This window comes from Ascaphus truei, chromosome 1 (genome assembly GCF_040206685.1).
Source record: "Ascaphus truei isolate aAscTru1 chromosome 1, aAscTru1.hap1, whole genome shotgun sequence".
In the NCBI taxonomy this organism is placed as follows: Eukaryota; Metazoa; Chordata; class Amphibia; order Anura; family Ascaphidae; genus Ascaphus; species Ascaphus truei.
Genome location: NC_134483.1, coordinates 388,351,848 through 388,379,519, shown reverse-complemented (window position 1 = coordinate 388,379,519; position 27,672 = coordinate 388,351,848). Strand labels below are relative to the sequence as shown.

General features: G+C 41.3%; 1 protein-coding gene across 2 annotated transcripts; it reads right to left on the bottom strand.

Annotated features, from left to right (window-relative positions):
* MFAP3L (microfibril associated protein 3 like) lies at positions 1-27,633 on the bottom strand. Of its 2 annotated transcripts, none has more exons than XM_075611496.1 (3): positions 27,472-27,633; positions 10,842-11,191; positions 1-3,295 (listed from the first exon to the last, which is right to left on the bottom strand). In XM_075611496.1, the coding sequence occupies exons 2-3, from the start codon at positions 11,176-11,178 to the stop codon at positions 2,388-2,390; spliced, it is 1,245 nt and encodes a 414-aa protein (XP_075467611.1). In that variant the 5' UTR covers positions 11,179-11,191; positions 27,472-27,633; the 3' UTR covers positions 1-2,387. The 2 variants fall into 2 exon arrangements, with proteins under 2 accessions (XP_075467611.1, XP_075467620.1); XM_075611505.1 differs by having other exon boundaries at positions 27,479-27,627.
* Between the last annotated feature and the right edge of the window lie 39 nt (positions 27,634-27,672).

Below are 27,672 nucleotides of genomic sequence, written 5' to 3'. Positions count from 1 at the left end.
TTCAATGCAGTTTCAGTTTAATGTGCTTTGCTTCCTAAACAATGGCAACACTTTTACAGATTCTTTACACACAGAAGTGAAATAGATGTAGAGGAGTTTTTGCAAAGATCAAACAAAGATTCACTAACATTTAATGCTTGCCATGCCTGTCAGTGCAATGAGAATTAATGGCTAAGTATCATCATATATTATTTGGTCTGCCAGCAGTATGCTTTTGATATTTTAAGTGCTTGTTGCTGCTCAAGTGACCATCTCGGAGACAAGAGAACAATGAGGTCAATACATTATTCTCAGGTGCAAACTGTAGTGGTAATAATGCAACTAATGGAAAATTATATTACATATATTCTTAACTTTGCAGTGTGGGTTTGCTTATTTGTGACAAAAAAAAGGTAAAAACGTGCAGCCTGTGTTACATAAACAATCCTCATTATTTTCATGAACAACCATCTAAGGTATCAGTAAATGTATCCAAAGTTCGATTTAACCTTTTACTTATAGATTGGCGTAAATAACATGCCATAGCTTTGTGGAGGTTTTTTTGTCACATTATACCCAAAACGTCCATATTTTGTCTATATTATTTTAAAGCGTCTGTGCTAATCACTTTTTTTTTTTTTTAAATTCCCTTTAAGAGACGTTGTATTGCCCTTTCCAACACTGTTTTTATGGGGGAGGAGGGGGTGGATGGGGGAGGGGGGAATTTGATGCTTCCTTCAGGAGATAAAACCCATCCGGGAGATTAAAATTGAGTTCTCGGCAGAACCCACAGCAGTCTGTAGGTACCCTGGTATATTTAGAAGCTAGAGAAAATTATTTATTTTTTTCCCTCCCAAAATAAAGAAATAGAAATAGTACATGCTCAGGAGTTAGATATGAACATTATGGGGGCAAAGTCAACGCAAAAGAATTGCCCCAGATCAAAGCAAACCTCAATTGCTTTCAATGAGATTCCTTACCATGGTATATTGGCAGATGTTAGCAAGAGTGTAATACAAGCAATCAATTTTTGTTAGCAAATGGTGTTTTTTTCGTTTTTTTTTACATAGGATTGAAGCAGACAGTCTCCGGAGTTGAACTCCATTCATTTTAGCTCCGGAGACTCCCTGCTTCAAGAGAAACTTCACTCCGAACCTGGTGCCGGTATCTCCTGCAAGTTTAGAGCTCGCACGTCACGTAGGCCAATAGGAAGCCGCACCGAATGATGTCACAGCTTCTTATTGGCCCGCAGGATGCCCATGCTAGCCGACCGGAGCAGTTACTGCCACCACCTACAGAGGTAAGTATCTCTGGAAGCAGAGGTCTACAGGAGCTGAAAATAATGGGGTTCAGCTCCAGAGACCCGTGCTTCAATCCTTTGTTAAAAAACTAAAACAAATCACAAAAAATAATAATAAATTGCACACTTGGTTTGCCGCTTTCAATTCATGTAGACTTCGGGAGTGGATTGTTGTTTTGGGGACCTGTGACATGTAAATAATGTTAGGGTTTGTTTGATAACAAATATAACCTATATTTAGGCAGTTCTTTTCAGCGTTAGGGGGTGTCTTGGAAAATATTTATAAAACAGCTGCAGATCATAAGGAACTACTTGTAAGACTATTTGATGTTAGAATTTCTCACACAAGCATGATATATACTCAAGGTAATTATATTCCTTATTCCTTGATCTGAATTGCCAACCTCCAAGACACAAAACGGACTTCATTTAGTCTTTTTTTCTAACCCACAAGGCTTATATTCCCACTTATCTGCTCAAAACAGTGACAAAGATGAAGTATTAGTCTAGCAGTAACAATTAAATTGTCAATTGACAAGACTTAAAAAAAATTAATTATTTGGGACAAGTATAAAGATGGATCGCACTTCTTTTGTTCAAGTCAAAATAACATAACTAAGCAAATTAAAGCTGCAAATTTGTTTCCTACCCTTATGTGGTTCTAAATGACAAGTGAAGGTGGTATCTAAATTATACACATTGTTTAAGGGTGCAACCACTGAAACATTTACAAATGTATACAAGCGCACCGGTCAGAAGGAAACCAATAATTAAGGGAATGAAAAAACCCCCACAAAATAATAAATAAAAGGTTTGAGATATCTAGGGTCTAATATAATCATTTGCCTTAGTGTGATATACACCATTTTCTAAAAACACACAAAAAGGAGCTTATATCAAAATCCAGTGGTAGTTAATTCCCCTCGACGGTCAATATGATTCTTCCCAAATAAGGAACAAAGCGGAGGTTCAGCCCAAATGAGTTTGTATTTGGAGAAGATAGATGATACATTCTTCATGTAAGGCTTAGTGGCAATTGTTAAATGTCTTTTCTCTAAGGTGCTTTGTGTGTCTTTTTGTAGTAATATGCATAGATTTCCAAATAAGCTTACACATGGCTTTCATAAATAATACATGTAGCAGTGTCATCTGACACAGGTGCTGCTGTTTCATCAGTTTGCACTTCGTTTGATATACATTCCTCCTTTATACTCAACTGCGTGCTGTCCTGCGTGCTGTCCTGCGTGCTGTCCTGCGTGCTGTCCTGCATGCTGTCTTGCGTGCTGTCCTGCATGCAGTCCTGCAAGCTGTCCTGCGACTGTGTGTCTAAACACTGTTTTTGCATCACTGGGTGTACAGACACAGTTATTGCAATCTGCCGAGATGGCTCATGGAGAGAGGATGCATCTGAATCAGCTGCTGGGGAATCACTTCTCTGTAACCCATTTGGGATAGTGAAGACTTTGTCTCCATCACAACCCTGATCCAGAGATCGCTGCCCTATAAAAATGTGCCGCTGTTCTTCTAGGCCAACAACCTCCATGATCTCTTCCATTATAGTTCTGCAGTTCATGATAAGGGGTGGTAAAGGAACACTTCGGGCCAGTTCCTCAATGTACCGGGCAAACTCCATAGTCTTAAACTGAGTAACTTTGGCCAGTTCCAGTGTCTTGGCAGATGTGATGATGGGGATCCGCTTTGCAATCTCAAAAGCCTTCTGCAATTTCTCTGCACCTTCTGTCCGGAAGAATTCATTAATTGCCTTCTCAGTTTTCTTTAGATGACTGCTCATCATGCACAATCTAGTAATGTTCAGGACCATCACAATGGTAAACGCTACAAGGCAGACAATCATATAGTAAATGCCCATATCACCAGAGGTAAAAATGACTCTCAGGGTTACTGTATTATTCACACTGCCATGGGAATTATTAGCAACACATGTGTATTTGCCTCTATCTTCAAAAGATACACTGGTAATATTTAAAAGTCCATTGTCGAGAATCCACCATTTACCTACAGAAATAAACAAAAACAAAAATAGGAAATCAGAATTCACATTTATTGCTATTTAACATTCTATAACTTTCATCTAACTAACCAAGTCGTATGCCTTGGGCATTCGTATTAGCATGGAGGGGTTAAACCAGCAAATTGTTTGTGCTTGCTCTAAAAACCTAGTTAATAATTTTTCTTCTGTACATAACATTTATATTAAAATGAGTAGACAAAAATATATTACAAATGTAGGGGCAAGTGGAAATTTTTTAGGAGCCAGAGCTTGGTAAAGAGCGGGAGGGGAAGAGGTAACACAGTGATGACCTGACAGTCACCGCCGGCAACAGCACCCAATCATGCTTTGCTGTTGCACTTGCAAATCATAATGGAGCGTGCTGTTGCTGGTCGCGGCAGTGACGGACAGGCCAGGTCAGCACTGCCAGCAGCACATATACGGCAGGACGGAAATTTGAGGCGCCCCGGCCGGTTTGAAGTGATTGATTTGCAAATAAACCACCTTTGCACTTTCAAAGAAACAGAAACAAGATATAATAGGTACAAATTGTGAGCTTTGGGAGTTATTTGGCTATATTGAGAGTTCTACAGACATTCACGGGATGAGAAACACAGAGAAAGCGTAGACCTTCTTTTAATCAAATACTTAATTAAGAAGTGTTTTTATGTAACAGAAAGCTAAAATACATTAGAACTGAGAAAAGACATTCTGACTTTCTGTTATAAACATTAGACATAACATCTTTCAAAACAACATGAAGAGTAGGGGGAAAATAAAATCGAGTTTTTAAGAGATCCGGAAGCTTTGATCACAGGAAAGAAAAAAAAAAGCTAATTATGCAGTATCTATGCTATTTATAAAACAGTGATAGTCATTAGAAATCGTTAACACCATTGACGAGCCATCACTGGTGGTTAATAGCACCCTTTAGTGAAAAAATTGAACATTTTCATTAGCATTATATTTTCTTTCCCCAACCAAAGGTTTCTCTCCTCTATACAGATTAATGGAAAAACACATGCGGGCAGGTTTTAAAACAGTAATGTTAGTGCAATTTCCTGAGTCTTCATATCTTATCTGAAAGGCAGGAAATGCCGGAAATAACACTGCTCTGGAGAAACAGAACATGGCTAGTATGCAGTAGATGTTTTTAATGCGCGCGTTTGACATGTGTTACGTTACATGTTCTGTCCATATACAGTATGCACAGTCAGAATATTATATATTTTATATAGTATCCTATTGTTCCTGATGGACAATGGGCAGTATTTACAAAGAATGACACATGGCAACCGACGATGTTTATTCTCACCTGCTCCACCCCGCTAGGCATCATTGGGCCACCTGCACCAAGCTCTGTTACATCAGGGCAAATAATGTGACGTTACTTAAATAGGCAACAGAAGTTATTTTACCTGAGTTAAACTAATATTTTATTCATGTTCCTGTGTGGACTGACCCACTGAGGTCATTCTCCCTCCAGCAGAGGTAAAGGAGAATTTTCACAGGTAGTGTTAGGACCTGCATACTGGTCATGCTGTGCCGTGTCTGCAGGCTTATAATGCTTTGGCCAAAGGGTTTAACTAAATGACCCTTACTCATGAGAATACTGAGATTGAGGTACAGCTGCAGCGGCATGTATTAAAAAAAACCCGGCCACGATTTTGTGTGCGCTGCTGTACTCCACGCAGCATGAACGCGGCCAAATCGCCCCAGGCACCCATGTTTATTGCGGTTGCTTTGTTTGAATTTCATGGATTCTGTTTCTTTAGTTGCAATGAAATGAATGAATTGTAATGTGTACAGTACTGTGCTACTGTGTCAATTTAAGGTGTTTAAAAACCAGAACTCTACAATGCCATTTTCTGCACTCGCGTCTTAAGGCGGTAAGGTTGGAAGACATCCCGCGTCATGACATCGGTATTCCGATATACACAACGCGTGATTTGTTTAAAAAACGGCCGCTGCAGCTGTATTTAACTATATATTTTGTCACATTGGATGTAGCATTGGGTATTTTTGTCTTTTGTTGTTGACCGAATATCCACTCAGTTAATTATAATGCATTAACGGGTACGGTAATAGCGGCGAGATGCCTTAAGCAATACAGTGCACATTAGGAAAATACAATATACAAATAACCATACCGTGTTCCGAACATGTAACGCATGTGTTGATTAATGTTATATTATTGATCATATACATCTTGCTCTGACACGCTACTATTTAAATGAAATGTGCCAAGTGCCAGATAAAAATAATATATTATGGTACCACTTTTTACTTTAACACGTATTTATCTTTATAGGTAATTCTATGAAATAATGTTGGGATAATCAGGGTCTGGTTGGGAACAACGGTAAGTTTTCGTGTAACCTATGTATGGTAACGTTATTTCCCTGTGCTAACATTAACAGAGTTTAGGCACCTGCAATGTTAGGTTCATGGGTCATTGGTATCTGATTTGCATACGAGTGAGCCTAATATTCGTAGAAATGTATTAATACGTTATTTCAGTGCTTAATTCTAGGTTATTGGATCGTTATTCTCTTTAGTGCATAGGCGTTGGCATTAACGTTACGTCAATTTTGGTTAACATTAAGTTGAGTAGGCTAATGGAGCTTCGTGTATCTGGGCAGTTTCTCATGAAGACTTCAGAGACATATCGAAGAAAGCCGTCAAATAGTGAGTCACTTAAACTCTTTTTCAAATCAAGTGATGTCATAACGTGGGAGAACAGTGTCTCCCCCTGCTCTCCTGCATCATGGAAGGTGCTCGTATTTGGGTAAAGATTGGAGGTAACAGTGACAGAGGCTGTTTTTTTCCATAGTGGCCTTTCTTCTTGCTCCCTTATTTGGGGGGGAGGATTACAGGTCGCTGCCTGTGCAAGGCAGGGGATAACTGCACTCTTGAGGGCCTCACTGTTGTGGGCACAGCAGGACAGGATACTTTAGCAGTGGGGAGGAGTGGCTGCAGGAGCCTGGTCAGTTCTTATATGCCCCATGGGACTGCACTTGTGAGCGCTCCCTAGGTCTTTACCAAGGAAACACCTCACCTCCTCTGTGCCATATTATATACCCTGTAGGTAAAGACCTCATAGGAGGCCTCAACTCAACCCGGCAGCAGCAGGTGAACTTGCTGCCTAAAGGAGAGCACATGCCTCAGGGCCCTATGCCTTCAACCCAAGGATATTTTAATGATGGGAGATTTAATGTATCCCAGAGTTTGTTGTAGGATGAAGTAGTTTGGGAGGAAGGGGGCACATTAGATGGTGTGCACAGCCCTTCCAGAGGTTCAATGGGGATATAGCTACTCCTACAGCAATGCTCCATTGCATCTGAGTGTGGGAGGAAGCCAGGGTATGTAAAAATAATACCCACTTTCCATACATTTTGCCTGCAGCCACCACTGCAGAGGGACCCAGCATTTCCTTAAAAATGCCTCAATGGCCTGGTCAGGGGACCTCACTCTTAATATAGGTTTAGCCCCAGCAGCGCTGGGGATAGTGCCTCCAGTAACCTCCTGCATGATGTGGCTGGGGATGCAGGGGTTAAGATGCTAGCAGGAGCTGGGTGAGGTGCAGCCAGGGCACTGGATGCTGTAGTTAGCGAGTTGGGTTTCGGGGGTGTAGGGTCTGTGTGAAACTCCCCCTGCTGTCTCCCCACCTGCATGGTGTTGCCCTATAAAACCAGGGGAGGAAGAAAGTGCTTAAGGAGAAGAGGTGCAGAGAGGAGCTGTCCCTTTAAGAACCAATTAGCCTCCTCTCTACTGCTGAGGGGGAAATACAGGCAGCTTTTAAAAGCCTTGCAAGCTCTGCTTGTTCCCCCGTCAATAACTCCTCTCCGCTACACCCAGCCCTCTTTCAAGCCGCAAAACTTTAAAATGCAGCTCCTAACTGAACAAATATAAACAAAAAGCAACTTAAAATAAAGTGAAAACCCGGAGAGGGAAAACGGGGTGGAGTCACAGTGTGTAGCCCACAGGGAGTGGGGCTTTGATGGAATGAGTCACTGTAGATTGTTATGCTCCGTTTTGTGAATCGATTCTCACACACAACCCCTCTGTGAGGAGCTCAGCCGAGTGCTCGCAGGCTGAAGGATTCGTTACAAACCTCTGGTTATCCCTTTGACAGGCTTTCGGTTGTCATCAGGCTGGATTCTTATCTGGTGCAACGCCTCCATTCACAGCAGGCTCCAGGTGTACTGGAGACAATCCCCACTGTGAAACATATCTCTCATACCCCTACCCAATAGACTGAGACGTAGGTAGGGGTATATAAAACAAAAGGGCTTCTTTATTCCTCCACTGCAGATGTTATACAGCAGAGGTAGTTGCTTTATCAAGCCCCTAGGCTTCTGGATGGTGCCTAGGCCTCCTGGCAGAATTGTGGCCTCCCAAGCCTGCTTGGTATTCTCTTCAGACCCCCTGAGGGGGCTGAGGCACGTCTCACTCTCTTGAGGGAGAGACTTGGACTCCCTATGATTTGGAATGGCTTCCTCCTCAGTGCAGAGGGGGAGGGCACAAGGTCTGCACCCGGATTGGCTGCACACAGACCAAGTTCCAACTCCACCCCAGTCACTCAGGGAGGCTGCCGGAGGGTGGTGAAAACCCAAGATGATAGCCTGTCACAGCCAGCAGCTACCAGGGCTTACATGGCAAGGGGGGCAGAAGTATAGCCAGAACCAGCCATGGCTACAGAAGTAACTCAGTCATCAATGCTAGCAATACTGCACACCACTTTCCGTCAGGTTATAACTCCTCCACACTTACTCCAACTGCATTTGAACAAAACAGCAATTCAGTCACATACTGTCGCGGCCCCTTTTATTCTCCTACATCCCCGAATTTTTTCGGGGATGTTTTCTGAATGTCACGCACATTGCCGCGTTCATGCCGCATTCATGGCGAGACAGCGCTAATAGCGCTAATACAATGAAACCGCCCGCGGCGCCTAAAAATACCGGAACATGCCGCATCAAACACTGCATCTGTCCGCGGTTTTAAAAGTCGCGCTGAAACGGCGGCACGAGGCTGAAGGCGGCCGCCACTGTAGCTCAGTGCTCGACTGCAGCTCCAGACTAGTAGACATTAAGGAAATATATGTGAGCAGTGATGGAAGAGTAAAAGAATCCAGCAGGGGGTATAAAAATCGGGATGTTATTAACCAGATTGCTGCCAGCAGAGACGCCTTGAAAGTTAGCAGGGCTCGATGCTGTGGGAGAGCGCTGGGCCTCTTACCTGCTCTGGCATCTCATCTCAGCGACATCATATGACGTCACATCATGTTATCATGGCAACACGACGCTTCTATGTCACGTTGTCATTGCAACGTGACGCCGCAGAGATGCCGGATAAAAGGTAAGAGGCACGTACAGAGGCACCTCGCGGTCTCCCGGCAATCAGATAAATTGTTGTGAGGAAGAGCATGGAGTCTCTCTGAGCGCGGGCTCAGTGCGACTACACCAATGGTGCCGCCATCAAGCCGGCCCTGGCTCCCAGAGTTGCCTGGGACCCACTACTTCATAATGTGATACGGAACTTTTATAGTCCCCAGTAAGATTTGCTGTAAAGACGTCTTCACTGCGCCAGAGCGGGGGTGAACAAACTGTTCTGTTTGCGACCCACTGTCTGCTCTCTCCCTCCTGCTCGCGCCCCCCTCTTTGGCGGCATCATGTGACGCGACGTCGCATTGTCATTTGACGCTGCGTTATGGCAGCACATCGCCGAAGAGCCGGCTGAGAGCAGGTAAGAGGGAGATACAGAGGCCTCACGCCTCCCCCGGCATTTAATTTAAATGCTGTGGGGAAGAGCGCGGGGCCTCTGTAAAAGCCGTGCCCCCTAGAGAATCCCCCCAGTGTGCGCACCCCTGCGCTAGAGAATAGTTTCGTACTAATTCATTTTGAATGGAGATAAACTCCTCTGTAGCATGAGCAAGATGCTTTTACAGCCGGAGTGGTCAACTCCAGTCATCAAGGGCCACCAACAGGTCAGGTTTTAAGGAGATCCCTGCTTCAGCACAGGTGGCTCAGTGACAATCAATGACTAAGCCACTGATTGAGCCACCTGTGCTGAAGCAGAGATTGCCTTAAAACCTGACCTGTTGGTGGCCTTTGAGGACGGAAATTGGCCACCTCTGCTTTACAGCATGTGGCATAGGGGCCGTAGTGAAATGGCTTAACATTTAAGTTGATGATGTAGCTCCACATGGTAAGTCTCAAACATATTTTTGCACAGATGCTTATGTTTCTAGAAATTGTATTGGTCCTGAAAAAGTATAGCTAAGGACAACCTACATACAACTGTACAACTACAAAGACATATCATGAGGGGCCCTTGGAATTCTTTGTGCATTCTGACCAGAGTTAATTATGCATCCCAAACAAAAAGTACAGTACCTTGTACTGTATATACCATTGTATTTTGTCAACTTTTAGGCATAGTTACAATAAGCTTTGTTAAATCAGGGAACATAATGTGACCATGCCTGCATTCACATGGTATCCACAATGCTAATTATTTGCAAAAACAATGTCTGAACTTCATGTCATTAGAATAAGCTTAATGTCATGTTGGTTTTTGGCAGGTGCTGCCAGTGGTTTTGCACATGCCTAGTGCTCAAACTCTCAGATATTGCCTCTGCCCTCCTAGCTCATGTTCCCCTCCCACCTGTGCAAGGGCTTTGGTAGTTGCAGTCCAGTTCCAAGTGCAATGCTGGAAAAGATAAAAACCTGCGACCACGAGATCCAAAATATATCATTGCCATACACATACATTTTCTTAAAAACATTGGAATGTAGATCTATGAATTAAATAATCTGAATATCATAATTGATTAAATGACAAATATTAAATACAATTAAAAAAATTATATATACATATACACACACACTTCTCCAGGTATAAACTTACATTCCATTTATTTCATCCGACAACATAAAAAACAGTGCTTTTTTTTTATCTTGGATGAAATAAACAGATTTTAAGATTGTACCTGCAGAAGTGCGGTGGTTTAAATATATATATAAATAAATAAATAAAAATTGGGGTGAACTGGCGTGGTTTCCGTGGTTGGTTTGCCGGCATGGGCTGAAACTAATATCCAGATATCGTACAGAGTCTGCCTTATGAGAATAAATATATACTTCTGATATCTGATGGAGTCTTGGATGTATTATGCATTTTGGCAGAGAAAACAGCATCACATTTTGTATTCTCTTAAACTATTAAACGGACTGAAATCTTATTATAACAGGAAGACTTCTTTACTGTAATGCTGATGTTTATGGTTCGCAGAGTTTCACATCTGCAGAGAAATAGTATATTTATTTTTTTGGGGGGGAAAGTGTATACTGTAATATGTTCCCCAAAATAACTAGGAATGCAACCAATAATACTACTTGAACATGATTTCACGATTATTTGTTTTTATACAGGCTTGCTTTTCACTAATTAAATTCCTCATTAAGTAATGAAAACAATTCCTGGCAAAAGGCTTATCTAGCAGGACAAAATGATATAGGTTAGTAAAATGTCATATTAAGAACTTACCATTTTCCACTGCCAGTGCATGTCCATTAGAGTTGTACCACTGGAACTGAGGACCTGGATGTCCTTCAATGTTGCAGTCGATGAGCACACTATTCCCCTCCTTCACGCTGATATGATCTACTTTACATGTGATAACGGGCAACGACTCCAACACTGGTTCAGAGTCATTTGAAGTATGGTTACCAGTCATCTCCGAGTTTGTCATTGTAACCAGTGACAACAGAAGGATGACAACCAATAGTGGAAACCAGTAAGAATCTTGATCTGCCATGGTCAGATTTTTTCCCTTATATGACTGATGGAGATCTTTGATTTGCCGACTGTTTAGACGCCACATTAGGAAATCAAACCTAAAAAAAAAAAAAAAAAAGAGGAAAAAACAAGGAAACAGCCGTTCAGTTCCCATCAACAAAATCTGCAACCACGAGGCAAACAAAACAAAAACTGCTGGCTGAGATTTTCCAGCAGGCTGACTGTATTTGCATTTACTGTACTATCTGTTTCTCAAAGACAAAACAAGGACTTGTATGGCTACTGAGAACATGTCCTACATATGACATCTAACCAAAATGTTGCCTTTTATATAAATATATTGCAACGTGACAATTCATACTAAAATGCTGTTGTGTGTTATACCTGAGTTGAGAGGTAAAATCATAATAAAGACATCATTAATGTGACCTGCAGACAATTCCGTACAGACATACAGTACTATTATACTTACCGGGAGCCAGTGCTGTAAATGTTGTCATTTTCATGCTTAAATGTTGTGTGGGTGTGATTCACATTCTTTTCTTTATTTTCTCACATTACAATATGTATGCAACGAATTCTAGCAACCTACTTATTAACTCTAAAAGGTAATAAACATTCTGCTTATAAATGCACAAGGCTTTTCAATTTAATGCAAGAGCACAATGTAAAAGTTTACACACGTTATTGAATACAATATACATTATGGACAGTCGGAGAAACACTCGCAGATTATAAATTGATTGCAAAATAATGAACACGGGACAAATTGATTATTATTATTTTTTAGCTCAAATAATTATTTATTTTTTTATTATAAAACATTTCACTTCAGCCCCTGAAAAAAAAGATATCAGAGAATAATTAACAAAGACCTGACTTTCGTGTTGACATTTAGGTATTGCACTATACTCTCTGATATTGCGGAAAACACCAAACCGTTATTTTTTTACTCCCCCTGCCCTACTTAGAAATCACATTTCAATTTACAGGAAAAACAGGTATTTTCAATCAGAAATGTTATTATTATTTTTTTTAAAGACCTTTTTGCACTGCCTAAAAAATAAATGAAACAAATCTCACAGTTTTATGTATTCCACAAAATCCTGAATACATCAAAAATGAATTGGATGAAGCCCACTTTTGTTTTTTTTACTTTAGCATAAGACAATGTATAAACATTATAGAAAACAGACACTGTATGAAGAAAAATCAACAGCCAAGTACTCTCTACATTTTTTTTTAAATGACAGAACGGAGCCAAGGATACTTTAAAAATAAACAAACCAGTGTTATGTTCCAAAAATACTAGTGACCACAGAAATTAGTTCCATGAAGGGTGCTTTGTAAGGAGATAAATTCACAACAACAGTAGAAGCTGTGTAGCAAATAGCAAAGCTGAAGCCTTTGAAATAAGGATATGTGATTTCTGTGCTACAGTACAGTATTTAACATGAAGTCTAATATCATTCCACGCTAACATTTGTCACAACCTAGACTAGTTAGCAGAAATGTGTGTTAGTTTAGAAGCTGAATTTTTATATTGCTTGCAGATTGGTCTTGTATAAAGGCATTCACAATGTGCAAATTATTAAAGGTGTAGTCCCATATAGCACCAAACTGAATGATTGGCACAACATGTCTAATACAGTAGGTTAAATTAAAGGTGTTTGTTGCCCTTAATCATTCTTGCAGTTATGAATAATATAATGTTCCTATACATTACCATATAAAAGCTCACCTTAAACTGTGAAGACAATGGAGGTTAAGACCCAATTTAGTGGTTTACATCTTTTTAAGAACTGCAGAGCCTTTTTAAAATGTATTGTGAGTTTATGGAACGTCTTAAAACTGTATTGTGATTGTGCACAACTGCAGCCCACTTGCCCTATGTACATAACACTACTCTAACAGTGCTAATGTTTATATTTATGAATAAACCAATACCTGGCTATATTATATATAATATGTACCATTGCAGAATGCCTTTAAATAAACTTTTTAAATTACTTGAAAGATTTGAAAATGTTGCAAAAAGTACATTATTCATAATCACCAATTTTTTCCTCAGGCAACCCTTCATATAAAACCGTGAAACACAAGGGTGATCTAACTTGTATGTATTGAGTGTTTGAACGTGGTCCTGGTCTGATATCGATATTAAATAACACGTATATAAACCCCTTAAACTAACTGTACACCAAGTGATAAATATGAATAGTAATATCCTAAATTGTGACACCATATTTTGTTCAAAGACAGGAATCCATTTTTTCATGCCAAAGTATAGTAGCCTTGGCTCAGTTCCTCAAACTGGCCTTGATGAAATAGACAGCTGCTAGGTCAATAACATGGTGCTACTTTTCCTTTTTCTGAAGTTTTGATGCTCCCAATAATGGTGTAACTGCGGAATGGAGATAGGACTGCTGGGGGGGGGAATACAGATGCAACTGCCGGTTTTAGACTGCTTGGCAAGGAAAATCTTTGACCATCTCGCAGTAACTCATGAGATGGTCCACAGCAGGCTATAATTAACACAGTGGGGGCCCCTGCGTTTGAATGGGACTCGTAGCCCGGTAGGATTCACGCAGAACGAGTCCCATTGAAAAGCAGAGACCCGTTGTGTTAATCCGATGAGCCATTAGTCTTGCTGCAGAAATGTCACAGCGTGGGATGGGTTTACGTGCAGAATTCTCAAGGCAAGCAGTCTTCAACCTGTAGTTGCTGCTGTATGTGAAAATGTCCAGCTGTGCACAAATATCAAGGATCACTAACGTCACAGTGTTAAAGGGAGAAGGAGTGGCTCAGTGAGTAAAGACACTGACTGGCATGGAGTTTGAAGCAGGGGAACCTGGTTCAATTCCCAGTGTCGGCTCCTTGTGATCTTGGGCAAGTCACTTTATCTCCATGTGCCTCAGGCACCAAAAAAACCCATAGATTGTAAGCTCCACGGGGCAGGGATTGTGTCTGCAAAATGTCTCTATTAAGTGCTACGTAAAACTAGCAGCGCTATACAAGAACAAGCCATTATTATTATTATTATTAATAAACAGTTCTAACTTGCAAAATTGGGTTGTAATTTTGCTGTGATCATGTCCTGTGCCACATTTGTGAAATATCTCATCTGCAGATCGCTTTATTTTACCCATATGCTGCCATGTATTTATTGGTGCCATCAGTGACCCTAATGTTTATACGGTTATAATACTCTCACTTCCCTAGCGTTCAAACCCATGGTGCCCAGGAGCTGAATCTTCAGCTGCAGTTACATAGAAAAATATCTGAATTCAGCCCACTGTAAATTAGACGATGTAGCCTAGTGCCCCTGGCTATAGCCTTTCCACTGGCCTCAACACTATAAGTCCTAACAGGAACAGGCAGTGTGGGGGTTAAAACCCTGCACAGGGCCTAGCTTGCAGTTGCAGCCTGGATAGCTACAATATTATCATGTCTAGGTGCAGGCCTACCGGCAGTTTGGAGGGTCATACCTGGGGAGGGTACAGACTGGGTCACATGCAGATGGTGTGATGCCTGTCAGTACCTGAACCTGCCCTGTTATGGGGCAGATTTACAGGCCCCGCCACCGGGTATAAAAGCGGAGACTCGACTTAATTGTGTGTGTTTTCCCTTCCCTCCCTCAGTGGAGTGGGAGTGCATCCCCTTCGCCCCATCAGAGGGTAAGTGAGCTAAGGAGGGGCTCTTGGGGCCTCAAGCCTCTTGGGTCTGCTCTAGGGACCAGGAGAGAGCATAAAGGCATGCGGTGTACTGCAATAACGAGTTGATTACAGGCATACCCCTCTTTAAGTACACTCACTTTAAGTACACTCGCGAGTAAGTACATATCACCCAATAGGCAAACAGCAGCTCACGCATGCGCCTGTCATCACGTCCTGAACAGCAATACCGGCTCCCTACCTGTACCGAAGCTGTGCACAAGCGGGGAGACTATAGAGCCTGTTACAAATGCGTTATTTACATCAGTTATGCACGTATATGACGATTGCAGTACAGTACATGCATCGATAAGTGGGAAAAGGTAGTGCTTTACTTTAAGTACATTTTCACTTTACATACATGCTCCGGTCCCATTGTGTACGTTAATGCGGGGTATGCCTGTATACCCTTTCTGAGCCTGGAGTTATTGAGGGGGGGGGGGGGGGTGGGGGAAGAAGGTGCCTATAGGGATCTATCCTGTCTCTGGCAGGATCCTCATAGGATGGAGGCGCTGTACAAAGAACCCGAGGACAAAAGCCTGACCTGTTGCTGCTCCCAATTCCATCACGCGGAGCCCTTAGACCTCCTGGAAGATCACAGGTGAGCTAACCAGCACCACAGCACAACCCTGTAGCTACCAAATCTCCCTTAGGGAGGGGGGAAAATGTGCTACAACTGGATAGCACAAGAGGCAGATTTTACTCCTATATGACAAATCTCTAAATGCGCTAAATGTCCATTTCGTATACTCCTTCCCTTGAACATCATAATAAAAGACCACCAGTCATGGCTATAAAAACGCTTTCCTATTCTCTAATGCATGGTGACCTTTTCTGTTTTTTTTTGGTTCTTTAACAGAATTATACAGCAATTGGTGACACCAAAATGCCAGTGTTTTACAAAATAAGACACATCATGTATGTGACCCACAAAAAAAAACTGTGTGCTGAGCACGCGCATTGTAAGTGAAACTTTTGCGTTTTGTCACAGAAATTGTATTTGTGATGGTGATGTTTTTAATTCAATGAAAGAGATTTGAGAGTATAATTTATTTTTGTATTGAAATTTCCATATTATCACAAGGAATACATGATATAATTGACTTATGCTAACTAAAGTAAGGTACTTTACAATCCAAAATATATCTATCTAAATGCTGTTACTCTAAAAAGTCTTTCATTCAATTTAAATCATAAAAATCAAAACACAACTTCAGTGGCAAAACCCAAAGAAGCTCAACACACACCCGTTTTTTTTTTTTTTTTTAATAATCATTACAGTTACTATATTAATCTATATATCAATCATGTGTTATATGTTTACACACATTGCATGTTTTCCACGTCTTCCTTTTTTTATTATAAATGGTACATTTATAAAATGTTTGCTATTTGCACTTCTATATTTATACGCACTTGAGCAGTGGTGTGTGTGTGTCCGCTTGAGACCTCCACACATGCGCAGATGTTGATGTAAGTCTCTGCGCATGCGTAAGCAAGTATATTTTTATATGCGCATTATGTCACTTACTAGTATTCCCGTTTCTGCGCATGCGCACTTGTACAGCGCTTGCGACGGCCGCGTCTGCAGATGTGCAACCAACAGCAGCCCAATACATCACTTCCGTGACGGATTTTCATCCGCATGCAGGAGATTGTACTCACTTCAAAAATCTAGGTAGTATGTTAAGTGAAGTTATCTGCGGGAAAGTTGGCATGTGGAATCCAGACATGTCAACTCCGATTTCTATTAGTCGGTCTTATTATTTTATTATTAGCCATCTACTAGACGTCAATGACGTCTCACTGATAAAAATCAGTACTTTCCCATTAAATAGTTTATTATTTGTGATCTAGAAAGCTCAAATTGAACATATTTCAGTCCTGGTAGATTGATGTCTCGGGAGTTCCACAAATCTCTAGATGTGTGTGCTGTGTAAGGTATTGAAATCTCATGCACCAACTAGTCTCTCTCAAATGCTCAGGTAGTAACATCAACGGAGAACTCTCCCGCTGATGCAATAAAAAGTATCACGACCAACAATATACTGTAATATAGTTTCTCCATGACCAATATGACTGCTCCAATCCCTACAATAAATATAGTGTTGTACACTTCTTTAATGAAGTAAATGCCATGGAGAACATTGGTAGCTTCTACTCATGGTGACACTTTAAATGCAGCCAGCCACACATTTTCAAAATGGTTCAACTACAATAGTCCCTTGCTAAACATTGTAAGAAGTATAAAGAACCTTAGGCCGTGCTTATAGTGCCGTCGATGGCGACATGGCGGGTGACGTCACCCGTTGCCACCGGCGAAAGTTATGTTTCACCGGGTGGCGGGGGATTCCGGCAATTTGATTTGTTCAAGAGCCGTCACGTGACGCGACAGCCCTTGAAAAATCAAACTTTGCTGCCTTCCAGTTTCCGCTCCGTCGCGCGCACTGTAAGCACACGCGGCGGCGGCAATGTATTTGTTTTCGGGCGACGTCGCCGGCACTATAAGCGCGGCCTTAGGGTGAGGAGAAAGATACTGTGGCAAGATTGTAATAAATGTTTAAAGAGAAAGTCACCAAAGGAGGGTTTTCTCTGCATCCTTGGAAAGTCTGAATCAAAAAACAGATTTTGCAAAGACGCTTCAAAATGCTATGTGATTCATCCCTCAACACCACAAATAATGTACTGATGTAGCATCATTTCATCTGTCACAAACACATATAATGCAAGTCCTAAATAAGTCAATTTCATTGTATATGATAGGTTGAAACTAGGTAAAACCCCTAGCTCTTTCATTCATTGAAATGTCATGCTTTATTTTCCATGAATACTTAGTAAAAAAAATAAAAAAAATAATAATAATAGTATGCAGAGGGCTTTATTCTCCATGTGCCTGGAATGCATGCACCTGCTGCATGTTTGTGAGCTGCTCTAGTTCAGAAGAACTGTTGGCAAAACAGGGAGATCTGGACACTTTCCTAATCTCAAATTATTCCTTTCCTGAAAAGCCTTTTGGTATTTCTAGTTTTTTATATTTGGCATCAAAATCCAGGTAAACATTTAGGCCGTGGATCCTTTATCCCACCCCATCAGTAAGGCACTTTTGAACTTACTGCCTGAAATACAGTACAAGATGAGAAATTTAGACATACAGTACTTTTGTTTAAAAAACAAAAAACAAAAAAAAAAACACAGCATAAAACAAACCTCCGGTATTTAAAATGTTGGTAGTACAAAATAATACAATAATACACTCACTGGGTGGAGTTAAAGTGTTATGGTTGCAAAATAGCACTGTGGATATTCTGAACACGATACATAAAGCTTGGCCCCCTGCAGACGCACTTACCAGAACTCCCTCCTACTGTCTCTGTACCTTCTCCCTACCTACCAATTAGACTGTAAGCTCCTCGGGGCAGGGACTCCTCTTCCTTAATGTTACTTTTATGTCTAAAGCACTTATTCCCATGATCTGTTATTTATATTATCTGTTATTTATTTGATTACCATGTGTATTACTACTGTGAAGCGCTATGTATACATTAATGGCGCTATATAAATAAAGACATACAATACAATACCATACAATACAAAATGAGGGCAAAACTGGAGCAAAAGACAATGGCACCATATTTATAAAAGAAAAAGTCCCCATGGGAAGTAATGTCATTGTAAAGTATGCTGCAGTATTATATATTTGGTGCTATTTTCTTGCTCCAGGTTAGACCTACCGTAGTTTTGCGGTTTGGAGACATCTATACACAACTCCACTGTGTTTCCATTCTCCATATTTTAGTCGCTGCAAAACACTGTTACACGCTTTATAAACATATCTACCTTACAACAACATCTATACAAACATTCTGCTAAAATAAATAATGAAAATTAAATAAAGAATTAAAACCAGTATAGCCTCTAATTGCAACAATTTAAATCTCTTAATCCTGGTAATTAATGCGCCTCCATAGAGGGCAGTCCCATGAAGTGTATTAACAGAGAAAATGAAAAATACTAATACTTGTTTTAATTTTTTTAACGACATTAATTACCTGTATATAACCCATTAAACATAGCGCAATCATTAGTTCTCTTTGGTCCTTGGAGGATTAGGTAAAGCTCTATTCTTCAGGGATTCTAATTCATAATTATGCTATAGTCATAAATTATGCAAGAGCCAGTACACTGGTAATACAGTTATGTGGGTGAGTGCTTTTTCTTTATTGCAAATCCAATGCATGTTGCTAAGTAGAACTGCACAATATATATTAGAAATCACCCGCCTGTTTGTTGGCTTTTGCTTGACAAACAGCAATATACGCTTGTTGACAGGACATCCCCGCCGCCCACTTACATAAAGTAAAGAATGCTGCAAAGAGGCTCGTAACCAGGCAGCAAAAATGAGTCAATTACTGTACTTGTTGTGCTGCGTCTGTTGTGCAAGTACCAATTAGGTATCCTGTACATCTTTCAATTTGGCCTTTCCTTCTCCACATCAATCAAACACACAAAAGATGGAAAACTACAGCTAATAAAAAAATAAACAATCACGCAATTCGGCGGGCAAAAAATGCTTTAGTCTTTGAAAACAAAAAGGGGGTACTTTTCGCTTGCTATGTCCTCATGTTTTCTCACTTGTAAAACACACTGGCCAAAGTGTCTTTCAAAACAAGAGCAGCCCCATAATTAGGGAGCTCCATAAACTCCTCTCTGTTCCAAGCAACCGCAAGGATGTGAATGAACTTTATTGTCCTGTACTGGGCACACTCCAGTATGATTTGTTCCAATCCATGAGCTAAGCGATCAACCAGCTATGTGCAATTCACATTGTACCTACACTTTGAACATAGGGCCCTCCAAATTTTGTTGAAAAAGAAAGAGGTCCTACACATATAGCAAATAACAATCTAAGGTTCTGCATAATAAAAAAAAATGCCTTCTGGTTAAAACACCCTAAGATTGTTTCCCGATTTTTTTTTTTTTTTTTTTTTTTTTTTTACAGAGTATTAAAACAAATTAAAAAATCTGTATCTTATTCAGGTTGGCATGTTGGCCTTTACGATGGTCATTGAAAGTCTTCTTCTGTTCCTTATGCCAGGGGTGCTCAATTCCAGTCCTCAAGACCCGCCAACCGGTCCGGTTTTCAGGATATCCCAGCTTCAGCAAAGGTGGCTCAATCAGTCTCTGCTTCAGCACAGGTGGCTCAATCAATCAGAGGCGTTGAGTCACAGATGGGATATCCTGAAAACCTGACCTGTTGGGGAGGGCTTGAGCTCCCTTGCCTTACGCCCCCATGTGATCACTACATCTTAATCACATAGTACGAGTGCCAGAATGCACCGACAAGGTTAATAATAAAATAGGAAAGCTATTAATATGAGAATTTCCGACAAATGCCTCTGGAGTCATAAAAACCTCACAATGACAAACAGAAAAAAAAATACAGTTCATGCTTCTCAGGGGGTTCATGCAACACTGAGGCGAAAATGCAGCACCACAGATCAGAACAATAAACAAAACTAATAGTGATTTTGGGAACACAATAAGTGGAAGTGCACCCAAAATGCTCTGACATACAAAGTAGGTGCACAATCAATGTTCAAAAACTAGGAGGAACATCTTTGTGATTTAGAGCAAGGGACAGTCTGTACTATCCAGCAGTGCATTCTGTCATAATCAATGAAAGAATAATTATATATGATTTCATTAGGTATTGCACATTTTTCTAGGTACTGTATACACATTGTACATTACGTGGCAACTGCAGGAGCAGAAAGCTACTGGTTTGTTCTGACTGTATGTGCCTCTCTATTCAAGCGGAACAAGCTCTCATTTGCCTGAGTGCTTACTTTTCCCCAGTTGACTGCGATTTTAAGCTCAGCAGCCGCTATGTCCTTTTATGTCAGAAAATTACTGGGAACTGGCACAGATGGAGCAGCTTTATGGAAGGAGAAACACACACGTCTCTCTATTAACCTCGTCAGCACTGGAGGGGATCAAGACCACGGAGTAGTTTCAGCGCATAGCTTCCCAATCTAGAGCCCAAGTGTGTCTCAAGGGCACAGTCCTGTCTAGTGAGCCAAAGCAAATGAAACCACTTATACCCAAAACACTGCCATGTATTTTTGTTAAATATAGCTTAGCTAGAAAAGCCACTTTCAATGAGAAACAGCTTTCCTCCGACTCTTTTTTTATTTTTTGCAAATTCCATGATTGCCCTTTTCCTACTCCCACACCACACGCCACAATGCAATTCTCCATAGTAGAAAAAGAAGGATGAGTAGCCTCATTAGTCCTTTCTTTCATGTATTGAAGCCACAAATGAGGGAGGAGTAGGTATCTAGTGACAGTGGAAATGTTGTGCTCTCTCATGTATTTGTGTGTTGATAGTACAATTCCAAAGTGTGGGTGTGATGGTGAGGGGGTAACCAGGTCCTCAATAAAAAGGTATTAAGCCAATCTGGTTACCTCTGATCCATATTTGGTGGAAGTGTGAGTGCACACTCAATTCATTGCATCATTCTTTATGAATATGTGGCAGGGTAGTCCTCCTCACCTCTGGGGTGAGTTGATGCAGCTCTTCGGTCTCCTATGCGGAGGTGCGGCGGCCATGTTGGTACTCCCAAAGGACTGGGGAGAGGATATCCCCTTCTCGAACAGGATATCCTCTGGAGTACAGCAAGGGCATGGTCAGAACTATCGGAGACCTCGGAGGAGAAGGTTGGGTCCTGGGAGCCAATCAGGCTGCCTAGGACTAGAGCAGAGAAACCCCTGTAGGCCTGAGTTAGGCCCTGACCCACCCTAGCTGAGGCCATACTACAGGGACTTGCCCATTAGTTTGCTTCTCAGCGGAGCAGGATGAAGTGCAGGGGAGGATTCACCAGGCTTGGAGGTACTACCGTGCGGCTGCCGGACGTTAAGTGAGAAGGCATATTGTTGGGAAGCCCTGCATCCTGGGATCACGTATGCGGTTCCCATTTCTGCAGAAGGAATTCCCTGATTGATCGAGTGTAACCAGGAAGGTACCCACGTGCACCACCAATACACAAGGGAGGGTAGCGCTGCCCTAAAACATACATTTGGGGATTGCCTGGGCGGACATCTGTGGTACTAAGGTGCCCCAGGGATAGGGTGCAACAAGGATCCTTAGGTGTGTAATTACTCCCTGGGATAGGAGGAAGGGATTGGGTAATATTGTGATTGTGTTGTATGATATATGTGTATCTGTGTGGGACAATATGGAAAAAGAGTTGTTGTTTATTACTATTGTGTCTGTGGTTATTTGCTGTATATCTACATATGTTCCCATGGAGGAGCCATTCCGTCTACACCAGGATCCTCACGGGTGGAGGTGCTGCACCGAGCACTCCCTAGCTCCCTATGAGTGAAGGCTCAGGCCTTCGGTGAGCCCGCAGGTTAGCACCATAATGCCCCATGTATGCATATCTCCCAGGGGACGGGGGATGGGGGAAAGGGTGTTACATATAAAATCCATTTGATCTGCACCATTGGTTTTCTGTTTCCTCTTTTTGGAGATGCGCTGTTTGGGGTAGAGGAGATTCGTCAAACCAACAGCTGATTTCACTTTAAGCTGTGAGTAGCTGGCAGTGGACGAAAAAGAAGTCAAGCATATGGTTTAAATTGTAGCTTCTTTATTTCCTTTACTTTGATTGCTTTAATAGTTTTCTTGCACGGAGGTATATGTTGCATCTTTATCTTGATTGATATAGTATTCTTGCACAGAGGAGATTTAGCGCTCCTCTTCAAAAAAAAAATGCTGATAATGGAACTAATTGATTCCACCCTGAAGTGCCTTTTTCTGATATACTTGTTCAGATTTGTGAGGTCCAGTACTAGCCTGAAGGAACCCTACGTTTGTGAGGCCATGAATAAGATGGAGTAAAACCTCTTTAAACCCTGGGCACTTCTATGATCATTTATTTTTGTAGAAGATCTGATAGGCACTGCTATAATGCTTGTATCTTTTGTAGTTTTTGAAGGAATTGATGATGGAAGAAATCTTGAACTTGGGTTTTTATCTTCGAAACTATGACTTAAGCACTGTCTATTATTTGAAGAACCTACTGGTTTGTTGTATTTTGGGCCCACTTCTTCCTGAACCATCTGAGTCTTCCACCAACTGCCAGAGGCTCCAGGAAAGTGACCAATAACCAATATTCAGAAAGGCAAATTTATGGGGAAGGACTGGCCTGCTCCATATCTGTGTCTCCCTGTTTGAGTACTTTAAGGCAGTGCTCTTCTGCTTGATAGACATTCTTGGCCCTCTGGATATTCTGGTCCCTCAAAAAGGTCTGCCTCTGGCTTCTGAAAGAAGATGACGGCCTCAGTCTTTGAACCTGTGGTAAAAAAATAACCTTTTCCCCCTGTAATTCTATATATTATGGCTTCCAGTTCCTGGTCAAACAGAGCTTTCCCCAAGAATGGTATGAAAAACAACTGGTTCTTGAAAAAACACCATCTTCTGCCCACTGGTTCAGGTGGGTGTATCACCACTTATAGCACTGATGACCTTGCTAGCAGTGTTGTTGCATAAAAAAAATCTAACCATTCAGAAACAATTGCGGAAGCCTTTAAGATTTTCTGATGTGAAGTTCCTGCTTCTATTGCCTCTTGAGAACCAAATCTTCATATTCTTGGCATTGCCACTGTCATGGATTTGTAGGTTCTTTCTAGGTTAGTGTATAGTCTCTTCAGGAGGCCTTCCATCCTCTTATCCAGAGGATATCTGAAGGATGCCGCATCTTCCAATGGAATAGTCACCGTCTGGTGAATCTGTCTACCACCACGTCCACTTTAGGCGGATTTTCCCAATCTTCCTTATCCTCCTCCTGGCGAACTTGCTAGGATTGCCACTCTCCCTATCAGGATATGTCATTCAGAAAGAGATCCTTTAACACCTTGTGCACTGAAAAAGTCCTATTCCTCTTCTTAGCACCACCAAACATCTGTCCAATAATAATTGTTTGTTCTTGTATAGCGCTGTTAGTTTTATGTAGCGCTTTACAGAGACATTTCACAGACACAGTCCCTGCCCCGTAGAGCTTACAATCTATGTTTTTGGTGCCTGAGGCACAGGGAGATAAAGTGACTTGGCCAAGGTCACAAAGAGCCGACACCGGGAATTGAACCAGATTCCCATTCAAACTCAGTGCCAGTCAGTGTCTTTACTCACTGAGCTGCTCATTCAGCCCCTGCAATCTATTCAATTCTTCCTTCTCTTCAAGGAGACCTGAGCTATAAGATTCCTCCTTAGCCTTTTCATTTTATGAGGAATGTAAGTAAATATCTGATGCATACTCTATATTAGAATCTGCTCCTGAAAAATCTGACTCTGCTTCTTGGGATGTAATTTGTCTTGAACGCTTGACTGACCCTTGAGAGGCCTCTCCTTTGGCTGCCTGAAATGACTCCACCATGGATGCCTTAAACCATATGAATAATTCTGACACCCTGTGTTCAAGACTCCACAGATTATGGCCCTTATCTGCACGGAACGACTATAGTCATGAGATTAGTGGCTAGTGGTTCCTTGGTGGGAGTAGGGTGGCGTGATGACCACCTATGGATGAACTCCATAACCAGAGGACACTGGGAGCTGCTCCATAGGTACAAACATTTTTAAATATTTCCACCTCCAACATAGGACACAAAAGAACTGACCAGGGACAAACTGGAGGAGGGCTTAAATAGGTCTCATAGAGTCAAGTATTCTGTTTCCTACCTCATCTTGGAGAAGCATATCCCTCATGTCATGCGCTGATAGAGGGACAGGACAAAAATACAAAATATCCCAACATTGTGTGAAAATGGCACGCGTCGCAAATAAAAATTCACCAATCATTAAAAGTCAGCGTGCAAGATTACTTGGCCCTTTATATACTGCAAATTACGTGAAATTATGACAAACAGTGGTGCATTTCTGGTGTCATTCTGGCAAACCTGCAGACATTTTTGGTAATCTGGCAAAAATGTTGCAAATATCAGTTTTTACAAATTTCTGAGCAAACCACACAAAAAAAATTGCTACGCAAATTTGAAGAAATTTGCACATGACTAGCTGTCATGCTTCCAAACTAGACACATTCCTAAGGATGCATGCCAACACATCTTCAAACACTGAGCTTGTGCAAACATGATATTGACTGGACTACACTTATTACAGCTATCCAGCTGCAGTACAGATTTGAACACGGATAAGAGAGAAAAAAAACTACTAAAATTACTGAAACAAGGTCACTGTGCAAGTATTGTATTGTATGTATTGTATGTCTTTATTTATATAGCGCCATTAATGTACATACTGTAGCGCTTCACAGTAGTAATACACGTGACAATCATTTAAATAACAAATAATATAAATAACGGGTCGTAAGAATAAGTGCTTCAGACATAAACGTAACATTTAGGAAGAGGACTTTTTCATTATCCTTTTCTATTCTTGGACTCACATGGGGCATGCTAAGTCACTAGATACTCTTTTAGCTATATTAATACAGTGTTCCTGCTTTAGTTAGGTAGTAGTGAAGCCTACAGTATATGTCCCTTCCTTTAATCAGTTCTTTATTTTGTGATTAAGGCTGCCTCTGTGTTATTTAGTGTTCTCCAGTCCGAGGAATTTAACTATTATTATACATTTGTATCAAGTAAATCAAATTAGATATGTATGATGTATGCAGAAAGAGCAATTATATCTGTATTTTTCTCATTGTATTAATATCAATATATATATTTTTTTTATATAATGAATTATTGTGATACTTTGTAGTTGTTAGGATTAGTTTTCTTTGATGATTGTGTTTTTTGTATCCTGAGCCATCTTTACAAAGATCCCATTGAGGACCGAAACGGATTTCACAACTGGCAAAATAAACAGTTGATAACCCGAGTGTGCTCACATATAATTTTTTTCTTTTTTAAAGTGTGTGTGTGTGTGTGTGTGTGTGTGTGTGTGTGTGTGTGTGTGTGTGTATGTATATATATATATGTGTATGTATATATATATGTGTATGTATATATGTATGTATATATGTATATATGTATATATGTATGTATGTATGTATGTATGTATGTATGTATGTATGTATGTATGTATGTATGTATGTATGTATACACACGCACTCACATTTAACCCCTTGCTGACAGAGGCCTGCAGCAATTAAACATACTATCCAAATGTCCAGTCTCCCTAAAGCATCAATAAAGCTGCTTAAATGTTACATTAAAAATCAAAACAAATCTCACATTGATTGATTAGTTTAACCCTTTCCATGCTGGGCAGGCATGCAACTGCAATGTATTGCAACCCCCTCTCCAGCACTGAAGGGGTTAAGATTGCAGGTTATCAAGAGCACACAGAAGGAACACAACCACTCCATACAAAACGACTGCAGTTCATCGTTTTGTGTTGGAAGACAGTTAACCAGTGTGAGCACAGTCCAGTAATTTTGGTGACTATGGCTGCAAGCACCAGTATCACACAGAGAAGTACAGACAGGAATACATGCCAGGGACACATGTATACACTTGTCTTCAAAAATTCTGGAAAATCCACATAATTATATACTGTAAAAAACTATGTTTCTTTCATTTGTGAAGACGTGAGAGGATACACACACACCTGGGACAATTTACATGACAAATAGGACAGTGCATATCATGCGATACGTGTGGCTACAAGTTAACAGTGAGACAACACACTGCATTATAACATCACAGATAACACAGATACGATATAACTCACTGAGCAGAGGGAGTTGTGAGACAAGCTGCAGTGAGATAACTATACATATAGTGAGATAACATGAACAGAAGGCAAGATCTTTATGCAAGATCGGTGATATAACACAACCTAAGAGTGATATGACAATGAGGGGGTGAGATAACTAGGAATGCAGTGATGTAACACAATCGGGGGGTGAGATAACTAGGAATGCAGTGATGTAACACAATCGGGGGGTGAGATAACTACGCATGCAGTGATGTAACACAATCGGGGGGGTGAGATAACTAGGAATGCAGTGATGTAACACAATCGGGGGGTGAGATAACTAGGAATGCAGTGATGTAACACAATCAGGGGGTGAGATAACTAGGCATGCAGTGATGTAACACAATCGGGGGGTGAGACAACTAGGAATGCAGTGATGTAACACAATCAGGGGGTGAGATAACTAGGCATGCAGTGATGTAACACAATCGGGGGATGAGATAACTAGGAATGCAGTGATGTAACACAATCGGGGGGTGAGATAACTACGCATGCAGTGATGTAACACAATCGGGGGGGTGAGATAACTAGGAATGCAGTGATGTAACACAATCGGGGGGTGAGATAACTAGGAATGCAGTGATGTAACACAATCAGGACGTGAGATAACTAGGCATGCAGTGATGTAACACAATCGGGGGGTGAGATAACTAGGAATGCAGTGATGTAACACAATCGGGGGGTGAGATAACTAGGAATGCAGTGATGTAACACAATCAGGGGGTGAGATAACTAGGCATGCAGTGATGTAACACAATCAGGGGGTGAGATAACTAGGCATGCAGTGATGTAACACAATCGGGGGTGAGATAACGCAGGGAGCACACAGCCCGGTGCGATATAAATGCAGCTGAGTGCGGGGACAATGTAGTAGCCGCACCTCTCACCTATATCCGGGGGTCCGCTGTGAGACCCGGACCCGGCTCAATCCTGATCCCCCTCGTCCTGATCCCAGATCCGGACACTGCGCCGCCCCCGAGCCGCAGCTACCAGACACACCCACAGCACACGCAGGCCACGCCCACCGCAGGCATGTCACGCCCGAAGCGGGCCGGGGCCACACCCACAGGCCACGCCCACC

What these genes read in the sequence shown, in the direction of transcription:
- MFAP3L (XM_075611496.1), bottom strand. Translation starts at nt 11,178, where the DNA reads ATGTGGCGTCTAAACAGTCGGCAAATCAAAGATCTCCATCAGTCATAT. An exon ending in TGCACTGGCAGTGGAAAATG is followed by an intron (nt 3,296 to 10,841) that starts GTAAGTTCTTAA and finishes TTATTTCTGTAG; the next exon opens with GTAAATGGTGGATTCTCGAC.